This window comes from Phoenix dactylifera, chromosome 10 (assembly GCF_009389715.1).
Source record: "Phoenix dactylifera cultivar Barhee BC4 chromosome 10, palm_55x_up_171113_PBpolish2nd_filt_p, whole genome shotgun sequence".
In the NCBI taxonomy this organism is placed as follows: domain Eukaryota; kingdom Viridiplantae; phylum Streptophyta; class Magnoliopsida; order Arecales; family Arecaceae; genus Phoenix; species Phoenix dactylifera.
Window position 1 is genome coordinate 12,878,177 of NC_052401.1, and position 16,867 is coordinate 12,895,043.

At 37.2% G+C, this 16,867-nt stretch overlaps 1 protein-coding gene across 2 annotated transcripts; it reads left to right on the forward strand.

Moving 5' to 3' along the window:
* Positions 1–5,369: 5,369 nt before the first annotated feature.
* Positions 5,370–16,239, forward strand: LOC103695930 (protein LAX PANICLE 2-like). Of its 2 annotated transcripts, XM_008777381.3 has the most exons (5): positions 5,370–5,491; positions 5,643–6,332; positions 6,506–6,556; positions 6,705–6,777; positions 15,853–16,239. In XM_008777381.3, the coding sequence occupies exons 2-5, from the start codon at positions 5,716–5,718 to the stop codon at positions 16,006–16,008; spliced, it is 897 nt and encodes a 298-aa protein (XP_008775603.1). In that variant the 5' UTR covers positions 5,370–5,491; positions 5,643–5,715; the 3' UTR covers positions 16,009–16,239. The 2 variants fall into 2 exon arrangements, with proteins under 2 accessions (XP_008775603.1, XP_038986958.1); XM_039131030.1 differs by having other exon boundaries at positions 5,370–6,332.
* Positions 16,240–16,867: the final 628 nt, after the last annotated feature.

Genomic DNA, 16,867 nt, shown 5'->3' on the forward strand with positions numbered 1-16,867 from the left:
CATAAGCATTACAGGGCTAGAGGACGACCATATCAAAGAGGATTTCTGAAAGTTTTTGCTGTGGTGCGTGTTTCATATGCCAAGCGGCAATATAATAATGTAAGGACCAATTTGGCCTGGTACCAGACATTACGAATGTTCAAAAACTCTCATGTAAATTATGGATAGTATAGGTCTCGAGGCTATAAGAAATAGGTGTCAGAAGATCGTACTTATACATAATAGGAAGATAGTTGACGGTAGTTACTAAACCATCATGAATGGAGATCGTATGTGAGAAGCAACCATTGGAATGGACAATTATTATAATTGTATGTAGTTGATATGTATTAGCATAAATAAATAGAATTGCACTGTATTAGGATCCTTGGACAATAAATCCAAATAGTTTATTTTTATCTTTACTTTTACTTTAGTTGCTTATCCTAAGAATAGGTATAACTTAGCTTTCTACCGTAATCCAGCACTACACTTATATTGTAGGTAGCGCTACACCCTTTCCAACATAGCCTAGCATTATTCCTCTTTCCATTTCTATCTTCTTCAAATGATGGTGTGATGGTGGCGAAAGTTTTTGAAAATCAAAGCATCTGAAACTATGTTGTACTCTATCCTCCATTCAACCCATACCTTTCTTGCTAGCCCAACACTGATGGCATGCCTACACATGCATCTAGGTGTCGTTTAGTCAATCTTGGAGAGCCGCTCTCTACCTCGATCAACCGAGTTCCTTGAGGATCCCAAGTTCTCAAGCTCATTTGCACTAGGATGAAAAAGGTAGCAATACTCGTTTAACTCAAAGGTGGTCAAATTTAAATAGACTTATAACTTTTAAAAGTTGAAGAAAACATTATTATCCACTATTATTCTCACCATACCTTTTGAAAATAAAGGTTTTACTATCTATAATGATGCTTTTAAGAAAGTCTTGGGGTATATTTTGATGTAGCATAATAAGGTAGTGGCTTATACTTCCATGTAGTTGAAATCATATGAGAAAAACTACCCTACTCATGACTTAGGAGTTGATGATGGTGCTTTTTGCTCTTAAGACTTGGAGGCATTATCCATATGGTAAGTAATGTGAGATAGATACTAATCAAAAGAGTTTGAAGTATATCTTCGTCTAGAAGAAGTTGAACATGATGGTCAGAGCCTTTGAAGGACTATGACTTTTCTATTAATTATCATCTAGGGAAAGCTAATGTGATGGCACATATCTTGAGCAAGAAGTTCTCTAAATGTTTAGCTACTTTGATCATTATTGAGAGGCAAATCTTAGAAGACTTGAAGAGGTTTGCAATCAAGATACAATTGCATAGTTCTGATGTATGGCTAGCTTATCTTAAAGTCCAACCGATATTGATTGAAAAAACTAAGGCAATTCAAAGGTGAGGTTGAGACAGGTGCCCACCAAAATTTTGTTCATGAGGATAGATTTTGGAGATTTGGTACCAAATTATATATATCTAATGATCTAGAATTGAAGAAGGAGATTTTAAATTAGAATTGGATTATAAATAAATAGTTTAGGGATTGGCCTATCGGAGCTTTTAGTATAAAATTATTGTCAGACTTTGTTTCGAGGCTTAGTGACCTCCATTGATTCCTCTATGTTCTTAGAAATAAATTTGAAAAGTTAATTGTAGACTTGGAGTATTTTAGAAATTATGTCTATTTTAATTATTTGTATTATGGGTTATTCGGTCTTAGGGATACTTTTGGAGTAGTTAAACTTGAATGTAGTCTAGACTCATAGGTAAGTAATCTCAACCTAACTAGAGTAATTTTAAAATATAATATATATATATATATAATATATTTTGTAATAATTATTATTAAATACTTTGAAAATTGTATAGTCTGCTTTATATATGTGTAAATTGGATCAAGTAGAAAATTATTATGTCATTGATACTTTTAAGCATCCTTGATATTCATGTGTATCCATAATTATGAGTTATTTTTAAAATTACAAGAAATATTTGAATTATTGGAAATCTCTACATGAAACTTTGGATTGTTCATTTTCGAAGGTGTTTGAATTCCTTCTTTGGAAAGCCATGCTTGTATATCAGACATTTGAAATTCCTTGATACTTATGTATAATTGTGTATGTTGTAAATTGTTTGAGCCATATTTATACTAGCAAATAAAATATAATGATATTGGTAAAATAATTGGATTTTGTGTATTAATTTGGACTTCGTCTTTTTCGGACCGCACTAACAAGGGGGTTATATATTGGTATTTGATTGCTCTATTAGCAAGGGTGTTTAGTAGGAGTTAAGTACAATACTTCGGACCTACTCCAATAAGGTTAAATATGGTACAGTGGACCTACTATGCAAAGGGTAAGTGCTGCACTTTAGACCACCCGCAATGGTTAAATGCAGTACTTTGGACCTTGCCACAGAAATAATGTAGCCATAGTTGTTCAGATTGATAAGTCGATAAATTATGTTAGAAAATGATCATAAGATATTTATTGAAAGCGTTGGCATGAGTAACCTTGATTTTGATAATGGCTTCTAAAATGCTCCTTTGAATTATATTTGAAATATTGATTCAAAAAATAACATGTATGATGCTCTTTGGCATTATAAGTATAACTTGGATTATGAAAATATTATATTGTTAAATAAGTTATTTTGTATCATGCATCTATAATTGTTCAAGTTTGTTTGATTATACTTGCCCGATTCTTTTAGTTATAGTTTTGGTTACCTACTATGCTGTTATTTCACTCTTTTGATTTTGTTTTTCTTTTTTATAGAGCTCGAGCCATAGGAGAGAATGGATAGAGATTGGATTGTGAGATTAAAGGAAGGCCCTAGGTCTAGTTGGATCATACCAGCCTTTACAGTTTTATTTGGAGCGCTCCAAGATACTATTGTTTCATAGAACTATATGAACCCCATAAAAACTTTGTTAAGTGATTTTGTTGGTTGAGTTGTAGTTTTACATAAATATGTAATTTGTGTATGTCTTGAGAATTGGCATGTATCTAATTTATGTTTTGAAAAAAAATTGAGTAAATTCTGAAAATTATGGTTATTATCCTACCTATATTATTGGATTATTGTTAGTTTGATTATATTTATTTTATTTAATAGATTGCGGCCTTACATGCTTATGGAGCCCTGCCCTTCATTTGTGTGGCGGGTAATGGGGTTCCTAGGCATGTGTTTAAGTGGCGCATGATAGATTGAGTTGGTTGATTAGGATTATTACGGATCAGCCAATTTTGCTGCTCTTGCATACCAATAAATAATCCATCTGGCTCCTCTTTTGCGAACTTTAGATAGATAGATGAAGAATGATTTAGCCAAAGGAAAATGAATGAAAAGAAAAACTGAGGATTTGAATTTCTTTTGGCAATAAAGATTTGAACTCTTGAACAAAATTGAATATTTAATCTATGATTTTGACATTACCATTCTCCCTTGCTCAAGTAATAGTGTCTTAGCTCTCTTTGATGTTTAATGTCCAATTATTGCCCAAACTACTAGTTTTATTCGAAATTTCCAATTTACTCTTTTCCCATTAACAACTTAAGAATCAATATTTTTTACTAAGCATAATAAATTAAAGATAGTGTCAGCCAATTCCTTGCATTCGATCATGCTACAAGCCGTTCCTTGGTCTGCATGCTTCTGGCACCATGACAACTTTCTCAAAACAACACAAGCTTAACATGTATCTGCAAAAAAAATTCTATAATACAAACTTCAGCTGTCCACCCATCACCAATCTAAAACCATCAATCGACCCTTAGATTTAATCACACTAAAATCAACATCTGTTGTTTCACACCATTTCCCATCTGCCTTTCTACTGCATGATTCTGATCAATTCTCGCATCTTTTTCTCTTTATATTAAAACCTCTTGGATATCATGACAGCAGTTTCGTAAAATCTTAATTAAGGATACTTTCTTTCCCTATGGATCACCAAAAACTTGTTATCTTAAAACTGATGCCGTTGTCAACCGCTATAACCTTCATAACTTTTTGAATGAAATTTGATAAGCTAGTCATCATAAATTAGTGGCTGTAATAAATGAATATTTAATTAAAATAAATAATTATTTATTTTTGTGATCTAAAAAGTTTTGAGCATCCTACTCATCCCAAAAGGGGTATTTCATCCATAACTACCCTACCTCACATGGGTCAAAGCCTGGAAAGACCCTTAATTTGGGACTAAATTGATGATCGATACCCTGCAGAGTCAAAATCTGATATAAAAATAATAATCAATATTTGGTGCTCAGATTACAATATTTATCATGTGATAAAAATAATAATCAATTATTTGACATTTTTCTTGTTCATTTAACTAATTATAATATTTATTTTTCAATTTAATATCTCTCTATTAGTTATCTTAACAATATTATTCATTAATTTTTATTTTGACAGACTATTACTTTACCCCCAATAAATTAATATTTTGGTCAGCCGCCTCCTCCTGGAAGCAAAAATTTTTTTTTAATTAACTAATCTTTATAATTATATTTGGAGTAAAAGTTGGGTACCGAGCTACCAAATTACAGAATAAAAGTAGTGCTAGAAAAAATTAAAAAAAAAAATCTGCCACGAGCCTTGGTGGAGATAGAGGGTTGTACTATGCACTTCAAGACATTTTGTTTTTTAATTTTATTGGTTGCATGTGTGCTTGGGTTTATCCATTTTAAAAAAAATCTGCATGATTATTAAACACTCTGTACGGAATGAAATATTTTTATTTGTGATGGTCCTGAGGGACAGCATAACCTCAGGTGTTATACTGTGTTTCGTGGTGGTAGCCGCCGTCGTGAGCACGTGCTCTCCTCCTCCTCTCTCTCTCTCTTTCTCTCTCTCTCTCTATACCTCTATTTAACTTTGCACCGTCAAATCAAACCCCACGGATACGATTCGATCCTCCGGTCCCATCAAATTCATGTGGGCCCCAAAGCCCACCTACTTGCCTTTGGGTCGTTCTGCACCGTCTGATCTAGCAAAAGAAAAAAGAAACCAAACATCCCGTCCGGACCGCCGGGCCGGTTTTTTTTAAGAAAAACCGGAATAATGCCCCGCCGTGCCTCGATTTCGGTGCCCCCCCGCCAGGACACGTCAGTAAATATCTGAAATTCCCGTGGGTGCTATGGTAATCATGTCGCGAGACTCGCATCTTCCCCCATGACCCCCCGACGTAGGCACCACCCTTTCCTATTTTATTATTATTATTGTTTCCTTAACTTATTTAAAAAACTATAAATATTATTATATCGAAATCTTATTTTATGTTAAAAAATATATAATATATAAATAAATGTACAACTGCCACCCCACCATTCCTTCTCTCTTCTCTGTTCATTCATTCATTCTTTCTGTCTGAAAGAAAACTATTTGATCTCGACAAAGCTTCCAAGGAAGAGGAATTAGTGGGAAGTGAGATCCAAAAGCCTCCCTTCCTTCCCTCTCTCTGTCGTCCCTTGCCTTAGCTGGTAAACTCAACCCCATCCACCTCTTCATCTCCTCCTCCTCCTCGTCCTCCTCCTCCTCCTCCTCCTCCTCTTCATGAACTTGTATTTCTCCTCCTTTAATTTCTTGCTCTTCTTCTTATTCTACCACCGGTGGGCTTTGTATTTGTGTCAGTTTCCGATTTGGTGAAGAGGAGGTGTTCATCGTCGGACGGCGGGGAAGGGTGGGGGTGACCATGGTATGAGAGATGGTCCCGGCTAGGAACCTCCTCCGCCGGCACTACGACGGCTATGGAGGTTGTTGCTCCGATTTCGAGCCCAAACCCCCTTCCCTGAGATCCAATCCAATATTAATGGCCGAAGAGCCCCCTCAGACCCCGACCCGCCGACCCGACGGTGACAACGACGACGAACAAGACGGCGAGGAAGAGGTGGGGACCAGCAGCAGCTCCAGAAACTGGCTCCGATTAGGCCTCGGCCCGCCAACGACTCCCTCTCGCCGTCGAGAAGGATTGACGGAGCTCGAGCTGTTTACCGACAGACGATCGTCTTCGTCGTCGAGGCCTTCGCCGTCCGATCCCCGCGCCATTGCTCGCCCGGTGGTGGCGGGAATGCCCTCCGTGATGGTGCCGCGGCTGGCGCCGCACCAACGGATCATGAGTTACCGGCAGGATGCAACGCCGCTTCCACCGCCGTGGGGGTTGTGGAACCGCGGACCGATCATGGGGAGCAGCTCGAGGACGCCGCCCGCGATGCCGGAGTTTGTGGCCCGGCAATTCATATTCCCGTCCGACATGATGGTGGTTAGCCCGCCGCCGAGGCCCCAGACCGGTGTCTGGTTCATGCTTCAGGCGGCACAAAACCAGTGAGTCCTTCTATTTTATATTTGTCCTTGATATTTCCATTTTTTTTTTCTCTTGGTTATATCTATATATAATTTGATTGGATATATAATAGTGATTTCTTTTCTTGAATCTCTTTAGTTTCTTTCATTATTATTTTGTTCACGTATGTGGGTTTCCTTTGGTTTTAATGCAGAGGGAGGGAGCCTTTTTTGCCTCAGATACCAAAGAGCTACTTGAGGATTAAGTATCAACACTATCTCCTTATGTTACTTTCTCAGAAAATAACTATCCGTTTGTAATCTTTCTTCTCTTTTAGCTCTTTTTGGGCTTGAGATGAATCCATGGCCTTGCTTAAATAGGTTTGTTTTCTCTTGCAAAAAATATATTTACAGGGATGGGAGGATGACAGTTAGGTTGTTGATGAAGTACTTGGTGAGCAAGCTGGGATTGGAGGATGAATCAGAGGTACACTTAATCATGAAAACCCCCTTTTAATTTGAGTCTTGTTATATTTTTCTTAGTTTAATCTGCGGCTTCTTATTTTGATATGGAAAGCGTGCTCATAGATTGTCAATAGTCTTGCAATTGGGTTAATGCCAAGATTTCTAGCAAGATCATTGTTAGCATATCACAACAATGGGAGCAAGACCGCCGTGAGGTCTACTACATGGGTTCCAGGTATCTTTCTACTTTCTCTATAGCTGGGGTTGGGATGGTGAAAGGAACTTGGGAGCTAAAAAAGGCTCCTTTAAAAGTGGGATACTAGCTAGCTTTTGTAGTAACCTGTTGTAGGTGGGATGTGAGTGTCTGAGTGGCACATCATTGCCCTCGCCATGATTAGGGCTTCCTGAGCTTGTTTTGGAGCTGCCTTGGGGTTGGGTAGATACATGGTTATCACTTATCAGTGCTGGTGGTGGGTTTATTACGTGGAGAGGGGGGTTTGAAGTGCACATTTTTTGGTTACAATGTTTGAAGTGGGCTGTGAAAACCGTATAGTTCATGACCCATCATGGCGAAGCAACTTTTTCTTTGTAGGTTTGACATGCCATAAATGGAAGGGACATGCCTTAGCTTATAGGTAAGAGTAGGAGGGCCGTATAAATTAGTTCTTATAGTAAAGAATATATGGGGGAGATGATATGAGGAGCAATGGCTATTTCATATCCATTCTAGAAATTTGAAAAAAGTTTTGATGGACATTACTGACCTTGTTCCTAGTTGGGTGCTCGAGACGACCTTAAGAGCATTATTTCACCTACCTTTGCTGAAAGCAATGCACTATCCTAAACACTATCCTAAACGTGAAGCCACCTATGGGATGGAGTCTTTGTGGAAACCCTCTCTCTCTCTCTCTCTCTCTCTCTCTCTCTCTCTCTCTCCCTCTCTCCCCATCAGTAAAAGATGTCTCAATCTTTGTTCTCATAATGATTTAGGCTTGGCCTGTTTGTACACTTATTAGGCATTTTTAGTTTTTCTATTTCCCAAGAGAAAATAGGCACTTCTTGTTCTTTGTAGGACAATGCAGGCGTCTTTGTTAAAGAATATGATCATTTATAGAAGAGAGTTGTAAGGAACTTCCGTATTTCTTTTATAGATTGTAAGGGGTTTTCCTGTGGAAGGGCTTACTGTATATTTAACCCCCCTCATAGAGGATAACTTTGGACAAGGAGGTTATCTCTCTATTCATTTTGGGTATGAGTTGGAGTTGCTCATTGTAGCCTGCCAAATATTTCACATCATCCCTCATTGGTTTTGAGATGAGCTGCCGAATTTTAAACATTTATCTCATTTCCACAATATCTCATACAAAAAAAGAGGGGGGGGGGGGGGGGGGATAGATAAATTATCATCAAAAAATTAATAGGTGATAACATAATAGAGGGATTATTTTTCTATGATTAATGCCAATCATCTACATGTTAAGATAAAAAATTCATCTTACCACGAGATCATATAAAAGAATGAAAGAGGAAAGAGCACAATTTCAGTGGGTTATAATATATATGCTTGCTTGAGCTTTTGGATTTTCCCTCTGAGATTTCCTTAACTTTTTTATTCTATAATCATCTTTCTCACTCTATAAGTATCTTTTTGCTTTCTGTGATCCCAACTCTATAGTTATCTTAGTTCATTTGCTATGAACACTGTTTTCCCGAACGTTATTATCTTACCATCTATTTTGACCACCCTTCCTTTTCCTGGATTTAGCTTGGTTAAGCTTATTTAGAGTATATATAATATGAATGTTGATCCTCTCATACTATTTTTCTTTCTTTTTTTTTCTTTTCTTTCCTTTTTTTTTAAGAAATCCATCCATCCAGAATGGATGGGGAACTTGGCCAACCTGCACTGATTCATCAATAGGGCAGATGTTTAGCTCGGGATGCAGATGATCATATCTGAGTTGATCATCATATCTGAGTTTTATTGTGAAAGAAAAGTTAAAAAAAAAAAATCTAATAAAAAGAATATAAAAGCATCATAATGTAGAGATGGTAATAAATTTAATCTAATGTTTTAGCATATATTTTGTTGTAGAAAAAAAAAATTAGAAATTTTTTTCACAACGTATTTATTAGAAATGTTGGAATCATTAATATAATAATTCAGCATTGGAAAGCGGTCTCTCCCTCTCTCTATCTCTAAATCAGAGTATGTGTGTCAAAAATAGAAAAAACTGGAGTTAAACATTTATTCTCGGCTGATAGTTCTTACCAATATGTCTTGACATCGTCTTATGAATAAGGACAGGTTTTGATTGATGGCTAATAAAATGATAAACTGAAGGATAGTAATGCAATCCAAAGATCTTTAACTGAGGTATGAAATCCAAAATATTATTATAACTAGCAAACAATTATATAATGATCATATATACCTTTAAGGTGGTAACTCACATTACTCCCCAAGGCTGGTGAAGATCCAAATTACACTTAATCTCTCATGAAAAATTTATGTAATTAAAGCAGTTTAATGAACTATTATTAGATGTCAAATAATTAATAACTAATAAATTGATTCTGACAATTTTCAGTATCTCATGTACGTATTAGACAGTTGAGTTAACTATTGAACCCAGAAAGATTTAGGATCCATTCCTTTTTTCGTGTAGTAGTTAATTGCTTTATCTTTTTTTTTTCTTCACAAGTGGGGGCATGGGTTGGTGGGGGGTTCAATTGTCAAAGTTAGTAGTCATTTTCTTATACATGGAAAATGCATTGAGATGTGTTTGTTGTATTCACGTTCAAATAAGCTACGACTTTGCCTACTACCCTTATCCTTTTTGCCATATATATCTTGAAAGCATAACCAATAGAATTACAATCACACCTACTTCTTGTATTGTGTTTTCTACTTGCTATAACACATTTAAAGTGCACCCATAAGTAGTGGTTATTGAAGTTCTTAGAAACAATAACTATAAAGATGGATGTTATGTAAATTTACTGTTTTATCGAATCAAATGCTAAAATCTGTATATGAACATTCAGACATACTTGTCTTTCTTGTTATGTCACACAGAATTTGTCATTGATGATCATTCTAGATTAGGATTACTAGGTTTTACTAGATGTTGTGTGGTGAACAAAATCTCGGATAAACCACTATTCTTAATATGCTTATATGTCTAAATTCATGCATGGCAACTGCTGCAAAAATTCCTTCACAGTACGTAGTAACATGTAGCTGCTTTGTACCATTTCTCTTATGAATCTATTCTGTTTGGAGTTTGAAAAATGCGAAGTTTTCACTATGTAATTGAAGACCTAGGCTCATTGCTTTATCCCTTCTTTTTCCTTTTTCTTTGTTTTTTTCTCTTTGGGTTTGGGGGCGGGAGGGGAAGTGGGGTTCTAGTATTTCTGTTGTAAACATGTTTTCCTTCTTCCTACAAGGTATTTGAGGTGCATTAGGATGTGCTACAAACTCATGATATATCTCGAGTTTGCTGGCTATTGGACATAAAAGATATAATTTTATTATATTAGATTGTTGGTTGTGCAATGAAATTTATAAAATGCCCCAAATTAAACTATGAAATGAAAAATTTCTGCTTTAGTAGAATGTCACACTACTTGCTTTTTTCCTTTTTTTTTTGTGTTTTTTGAAGTTTTTCCATTGTTGAACCTTCTGTTTTGCACGACCCGAGATTTTTAAGAATATGAATTCATTCAATTGAAAATTTTCTAATTTAGGAAAATGTCAAAATTATGAGTTTGAAGTATTGAAAACCATCATATGCAAGCTTTGCCTTTCCAGAAACATGTCCTAACAACTATAAACTTACTTAGGGATGACAATATTTATTTTTTGCCATTACTGATGTTGTCCAGAGTTGCATTATTTTTAAAAGAAATTATTTTTAAAAGAATTACTCTTTCTGTAAATCACTCAATGTAATGTCTTACTAAATTTTCTCACTTTCGGGCCTTTAGTAATTTTAGGATTTTAATTTAGAGGACTTGTCTCCCCCTCCCTCCCTCTTTCTTTCCCTATGATGAGAATTTCACTTTGATTATTTCAACACATAATGTGTATTATCTGTAGGAGGGGTTTGGGATGTCTAGTATACATCAAATCCCTTTCTGTTTTCACAGTCTAGAAAAGTAGACTAGCAAGTTCTCAATTAAGCTATGTATAAATATCTGTACTTCAATATACTAGAAATAGTGGTTAGTGAATAGGTAAATTAAGTTGCTTGACATGGTCTTCGATCAAAGCTACACCTTTAGGTTTTTAGTATATATCTTTGTTGAAGTTTCCTGATAAGCCTCGAATGGTGATGTTTCCTATCTTACCATAATTACTCCAAATCCTATGAATTCTTTTGCATGGACTTCTTTACCAAGGGAAGAGTTTATGCCTCTCCTGCACTACGGAATGTGGTCTTATACAATATTTTTTAGGACACACCTTCAACCTCAGATAAGAGGACAACCACTTGCATTCTTTCGAGTAGTTTATCACTAGTTGTTCTTCCCTTACCTAAAACATGCAATACTGACTGTATGCTCTTGATGAACTGTTAATATTGCTATCCTCATCATTCCTCTTGCCTTACTATATCCCCACCTAAAACGTTCATCACTATATATATATATATATATGCTTGTAATGACCTGTAAACATGCAGTATTATACAAAGAATATTCTATACTCATCATAATTCCTTCAACCATTCAACATTCCTGTCATGCCAATCTTTTATTTTGAAAGTCAACTCTATACCGTTAATTTGACATCCTTCTTGCATTGCATCGGTGTACGCTCTACTTTATATTAAGTGCATTCCTAATCTAAGAGAGGTGGATGAATGAGAAGAAACTGATTAAGAATAATACAACATGGTTTCCCAGTTGCTCTAACAACCTGATACACCTTCCGTCATGCATGTCATCGCTCTTAAGTCTAAGTGGTCCATGGTTAGAGTTAAGAGTTATATAAGAGATTTTCTTCCCTTTTAACTATTGATATTCAAGTATCTGAACATGCCATCCTTTGGTTGACAGCACGGAATGATGGTGTTTCAAATTTGTTAATATTTTGTAGGCTTCGTTTGTACTTTAGTTATTTTCTTGTTATATTTGCTCTGATCTGCATACCACTCCCATGAGCATGTGATTATTCTTGGTTGATGAGAAAGAATGTTTTGAAATTAGGACATTACGTATGGTGCTAGGTATTCTTCATGGTTAGTCATTTTATGAAATGAAGTCCTTGAACTAATTTTGCAATCCTTCATTGATTATTAGGGATCTTCTATAGAGTACCATCATCTTCATGGTTGATTATTATATACAGGGGAAGGAACTAAGAACAATGCAACCTATTCAACATCTTTGACTTTAATTATGGCCTGAATGACAACGCAGTTGGACAAAGAAAACCCTATCTTAGGAAAGCAACCGATACACGTGGACCCCTTGCATGTAATGTGTACATAAGGTGACGCCGGCCGTCGTCATGCTTTCCCCGGCCTCACCTGAGCCTCTCAACAGCAAATCTAGGTCCAATATGTTCCCCTCTAGAAAGGCTAAGACTGTGGTTATTGGACACCTCAAAGGCTTAAGTGGTGCACTTTGTGGGAATATTTAAGGCCCCAGCTGCATCCCATCCACATCACAATAGATAGCTACATATTATTGGCTTTTGAGGGAAGACAATGAATGCATGGGGTGGGTGCTATACATGTTCAATAAGAGTCATTCCAAGTTGGTGAAGAGGAAACCATCAAAACATAGACAAAAAGCAAATGGAGGACCACCTTCACCCATAAACTATGGGGTGGGGACAAAATTTATATGTATAGTAGGGCTTTGAGAGGCCCTTGGAGGCCTCAAAACAAGGAGGGGTGGGGGGTTCCCACCATTTGTTTTTAGAGCACCTCTCTCCTAGAGAGGGAGAATATTATCTTGTTTTGGCTTCCACGATAAGAGGAGAGGAGTTTGTATAGAAAAGGACATCGTGAGGGAGACGTGCATGCGATGTTGTTGTGATGTGTTGTGTTTGGTAAGGAGGCCGGTTGGTAGATGAAAAGGGTGGCAAGGAATGGGGTTTTATGAAAGTTGTGCGGATTCCTCGGCGTGCTTCTTTTGTCGGCTACTCTTATTTATTCTCTCTCTCTTTCTTCTCTCCCTGCCTCTTTGGTTAGCCATGGCGAAATTTTTAGTCGGACAACGACCACCAGTGCTGAGCTGGTAGACTAGTTTAATCAGAAAGCAACATGTATGAATTCATGTGTATTATTCTCATTTTCTTTTTCTTCAGTCTTTGTGCATGTTGCTTTACCGTTAGATTGATCTACTAGTTCAGCGGTAAATCTGATTCAACCAATATTTTCTCTGAGCGGTGGGGTCTTACAAAAATTATGCAGATTCCTTGGCATGCTTCTTAGATCCACTACCTTTTATTTTCTTTGACACACATGGAAAGCGTTAATAAGATTGTTGTGGTTCAAATTTGGCCGAGAGTGACCACGAGGATGGAGTCGAGGGAGCCGCCGATGGTTAAAAGGGGAAGACGGAAGCTACCTCCTGCGCGACGGCCGTGGACCTGCACAAAGCCTCACCAGTGTTCCTGGGGAGGGCCCTTCAATGATCAAGTTAGAGTAGGGTAAATTTAGTCCAGCCAAAAAGGTCCCTTAGAAGTTACCCAACCAAGCTATTTATAGTCTCAGTGGAGTGGCCCATATGGCAGAGGCACTATTAGCCCTTATCATGAGGAGGCGTGGCTCTGAGCCGGATGGCGCGCAGCTTAGGCTGACTGGTGGCGTGCAGTACTGCCCGTTCTTGAGAACGATAGGGTGTTGACAGTCATGGCAGGGTATGGTCGGAGTAGTCAAGGTGCCGTCTAACTGTTGAAAGCCGATTATGGAGACGTGACACGGTAGTGTTGTGAAGTACGGCCACGTAGGTAGGCATAGGCCCACACATGAGTGCGGTCGTTGGCGAGGCCAAGCTCGTTAAGTGGTCACGTCATGCATTTGACGAGGTCGGCTTGGCAGGTGTTGGGAGTAGCTCGGCTTTCCGGGTCCAAGGCGTGCTCGGTGGAGCGCCTCGAGCTCGAAGGTCGAGGCATATTGCTGGGGTAGGCGCTCCGAGCTTGGTCGGTGCGGGTCAACAATTGTCTGGAGGTACCTCGAGCTTGGTCGGAGGAGTCGGCAAATATCTAAAGTTGGTGGAGCTTTTGGCAAAGTCCCGAAGTCGAGCTGACTCTAGGCCGAAGTGAAGATTCAATTAATGGTCGTTGACGTTCACTGGGCCGAAACTGGACGACCTTTTAGTTGTGGGTTGGATGATCCATTTTTCCCCATATTAAAGACAATACTAATAATATATATAAATGTAGGTCCTATGGGGTGGACAGGTATGTAGCTCACTTAATATTTATCAATTAAATGTAAATAAATTTTAGTATATCTAATGACATTTGTATAATATATATTGGTCTACAAGATGGACTAACTATGAATTTTGTTACACATCATATAAATGGATTAGGTTAGGTTTTTATAATTACTATACATAACTCCAACAAGAATGTAAATTAATATAGCCAATGCCTCTTGCACTATTTTTGTATTCTTAGTTGAAGCTTACCTGAAACAAGGTTTTATACAAGTCAAGGATACATCTACCAGACCTAAAATAGGTTAGACTTGCGTACTCAATTCAATTGTAATTTGTCAGTATTAGGATTAAATCCAATTTTTTTTTTTTTTTTTTTTTGTTGTTGTTGTTAAAAACGATATTTTATATAGCTCTTACGTAAGTACAGCTAATCCAATATATTGCACCTTTTGATATTCTAGTGATGGTTAATTAGATAGGTTTCTTTTATTTTCAGTACATGGTTCATGGGACATGGGCAGGGGCAACTTTACAAAATTGTCAAAATATATATGTGCGTATGGGTAATATACTAGTTAAAATTTTGGATGGTTCTAGCGACGCATAAATAAAGGTTTGGTGGGTTACAGGGTAAAGGTAAGAAGAGGTGGGGTTCTCGTAATGATTAAGAAAGGGCGGGCAGATAGGGTGGTGGGACGGGCAGGCTCCATTGCTCTTTTAACTCTATCTGGGCCAGCTGCCCGCTGCCCGGTGGAGGGGTCAAACTACGTGACGCCCATGGTTTGAGAATCCCTTCCCATGGGGTAAAGCAATGGCATGGGGTAAAGCGGACGTTACCTCGCGGCCACTACCTCCAGCCCTTCATCACCTTATTAGTAATATTAAAAATAACCTCAAATATTTTTTAGAATAAATTAAATTGGTTAATAATTCTATTAATAATATAATATTGTAAATTACCTAATTTTGGTGAACCTTCTTATCAACTATCAATTGGTCTACCTCGAGATTTTGAGGTGGGTTAGGGCTCTCTTCTTGATGCATGCATGAAAATATACATGTAGGTGTTTGATTTATTTATTTTTAATTGCGATCCCTTCTCTCTCCTTTGATTTAGATATCTTATTGATTAAGAACAAGCTTGGCTTAAGGAGAGGGACACCTTTTTGTTCAATCCCTTATTGATCCATAGGCTACAAAGGATCATATTTGCCCTCAATATTTTGAGGTTATGGTGCTCATACTATTATAATCTAATTATTATTTGTATTACTATACCACCTATATGATCTTACTTGCCACTGTTGGCCCTAGTGCTGACATTCTTTAAATTTTCTTTTTTCTAAGGGAGTCCATGGATTTCATTAGTTTAAGAGACACGCAGTGCCTGCCCATTAACAGACATTATTATCACACGACACTTGTATATGACAACATGAATTGTACTTTAGACTATCAGCCTTAAGATGCCCTCAAGATTACCTTATCTCAATCATTATCTTATGGAGGGGACTGGATATTATAATGTTCATTCCAAAGATTAGCTACCAAGTCCAATGATTTTGCTCAATAGTACAAAGTTGCTTAGCTTCTAATCTACTTGTGGCTATGGATAATAATGATAGAATAATAGATAAATATGATTGTATGTAATACTTACATATGAATTTACACTTTTATGTACCAAAATCAGATAGAGATTACATGTAGAGGACAATTGCTTCTTCCCTACTGGACATTACAACACGTTCGAGACAGCATATGGCGTTTGAGGGAGGCAGTGACATTGCTGGCGGACTCGCCTAACACCAATCATGTGATGATCTTGCAGTATGGTAGAAACGCATAGATTTCTGCATCGATCTCATGTATAATTAATCATTCCACTGAATTCATTTTGTTGTTCTTAACTTTGGTTCATGCCTTCTGTTTTGTTATATCTAATTCATTGAGAATTAGCTTGGAAGCACCACAATGTTTGAGGGATGGAACATCAATAGTGTATTTCCAAGCCATCTTGGCTTGATAAATTTTTCAGTTTTTAACTAACTAATTCAAATTCCTGCTGTTATTTTTCTCTCTCCTTCCATCTGTTCTTCCTCTCATGGGATCGTTGATCAAATCTTATATTATCCACCAATTTTTAAGATGGGCATCATCTATGTACATTCTCAAATCATACAATTATCTCACTAATGTTGGCTAGTCATGGACATGAGTTTCAGGGCATGCATACGGTTATATAAAATCACCATTGTTTGACATAGATTATATAAATCTATTCATCATTTAGTTTTCCTAACTCTGTTTCCATCATTTGTTTAGACGGTGAAAGTTAAGAGAGCACTTAGAAAATATAAAAATATATATTAAAAGAGTGAATTTAGAAGGAAATCGAACTTAGTTTCTCATCTGCTAAGGCTCGGTTTGGTAGAGCTTTTGGTAGGCCAGAAAGCTCTCTCTCCTTCTAACCCTCAAAAAGTTTTTTTTTTTTTTGGTACAATAGTTGTTTACGTTACTTTTAGCGAGCACGCCGCTAATAGAATCAAAAGAGAAAATAAGAAGCAAAGGAGGGGCGACCTCCTAGTATAGTCGGAAGACCTCTTCGGAGTGCTGAGCAGCATAAATGATAACCCAGTCGACGGCTTTGTTTGCCTTTCGGTACACATGCATGGCCCGAAAGGCTCTACAGTCCTCCACCATCTATC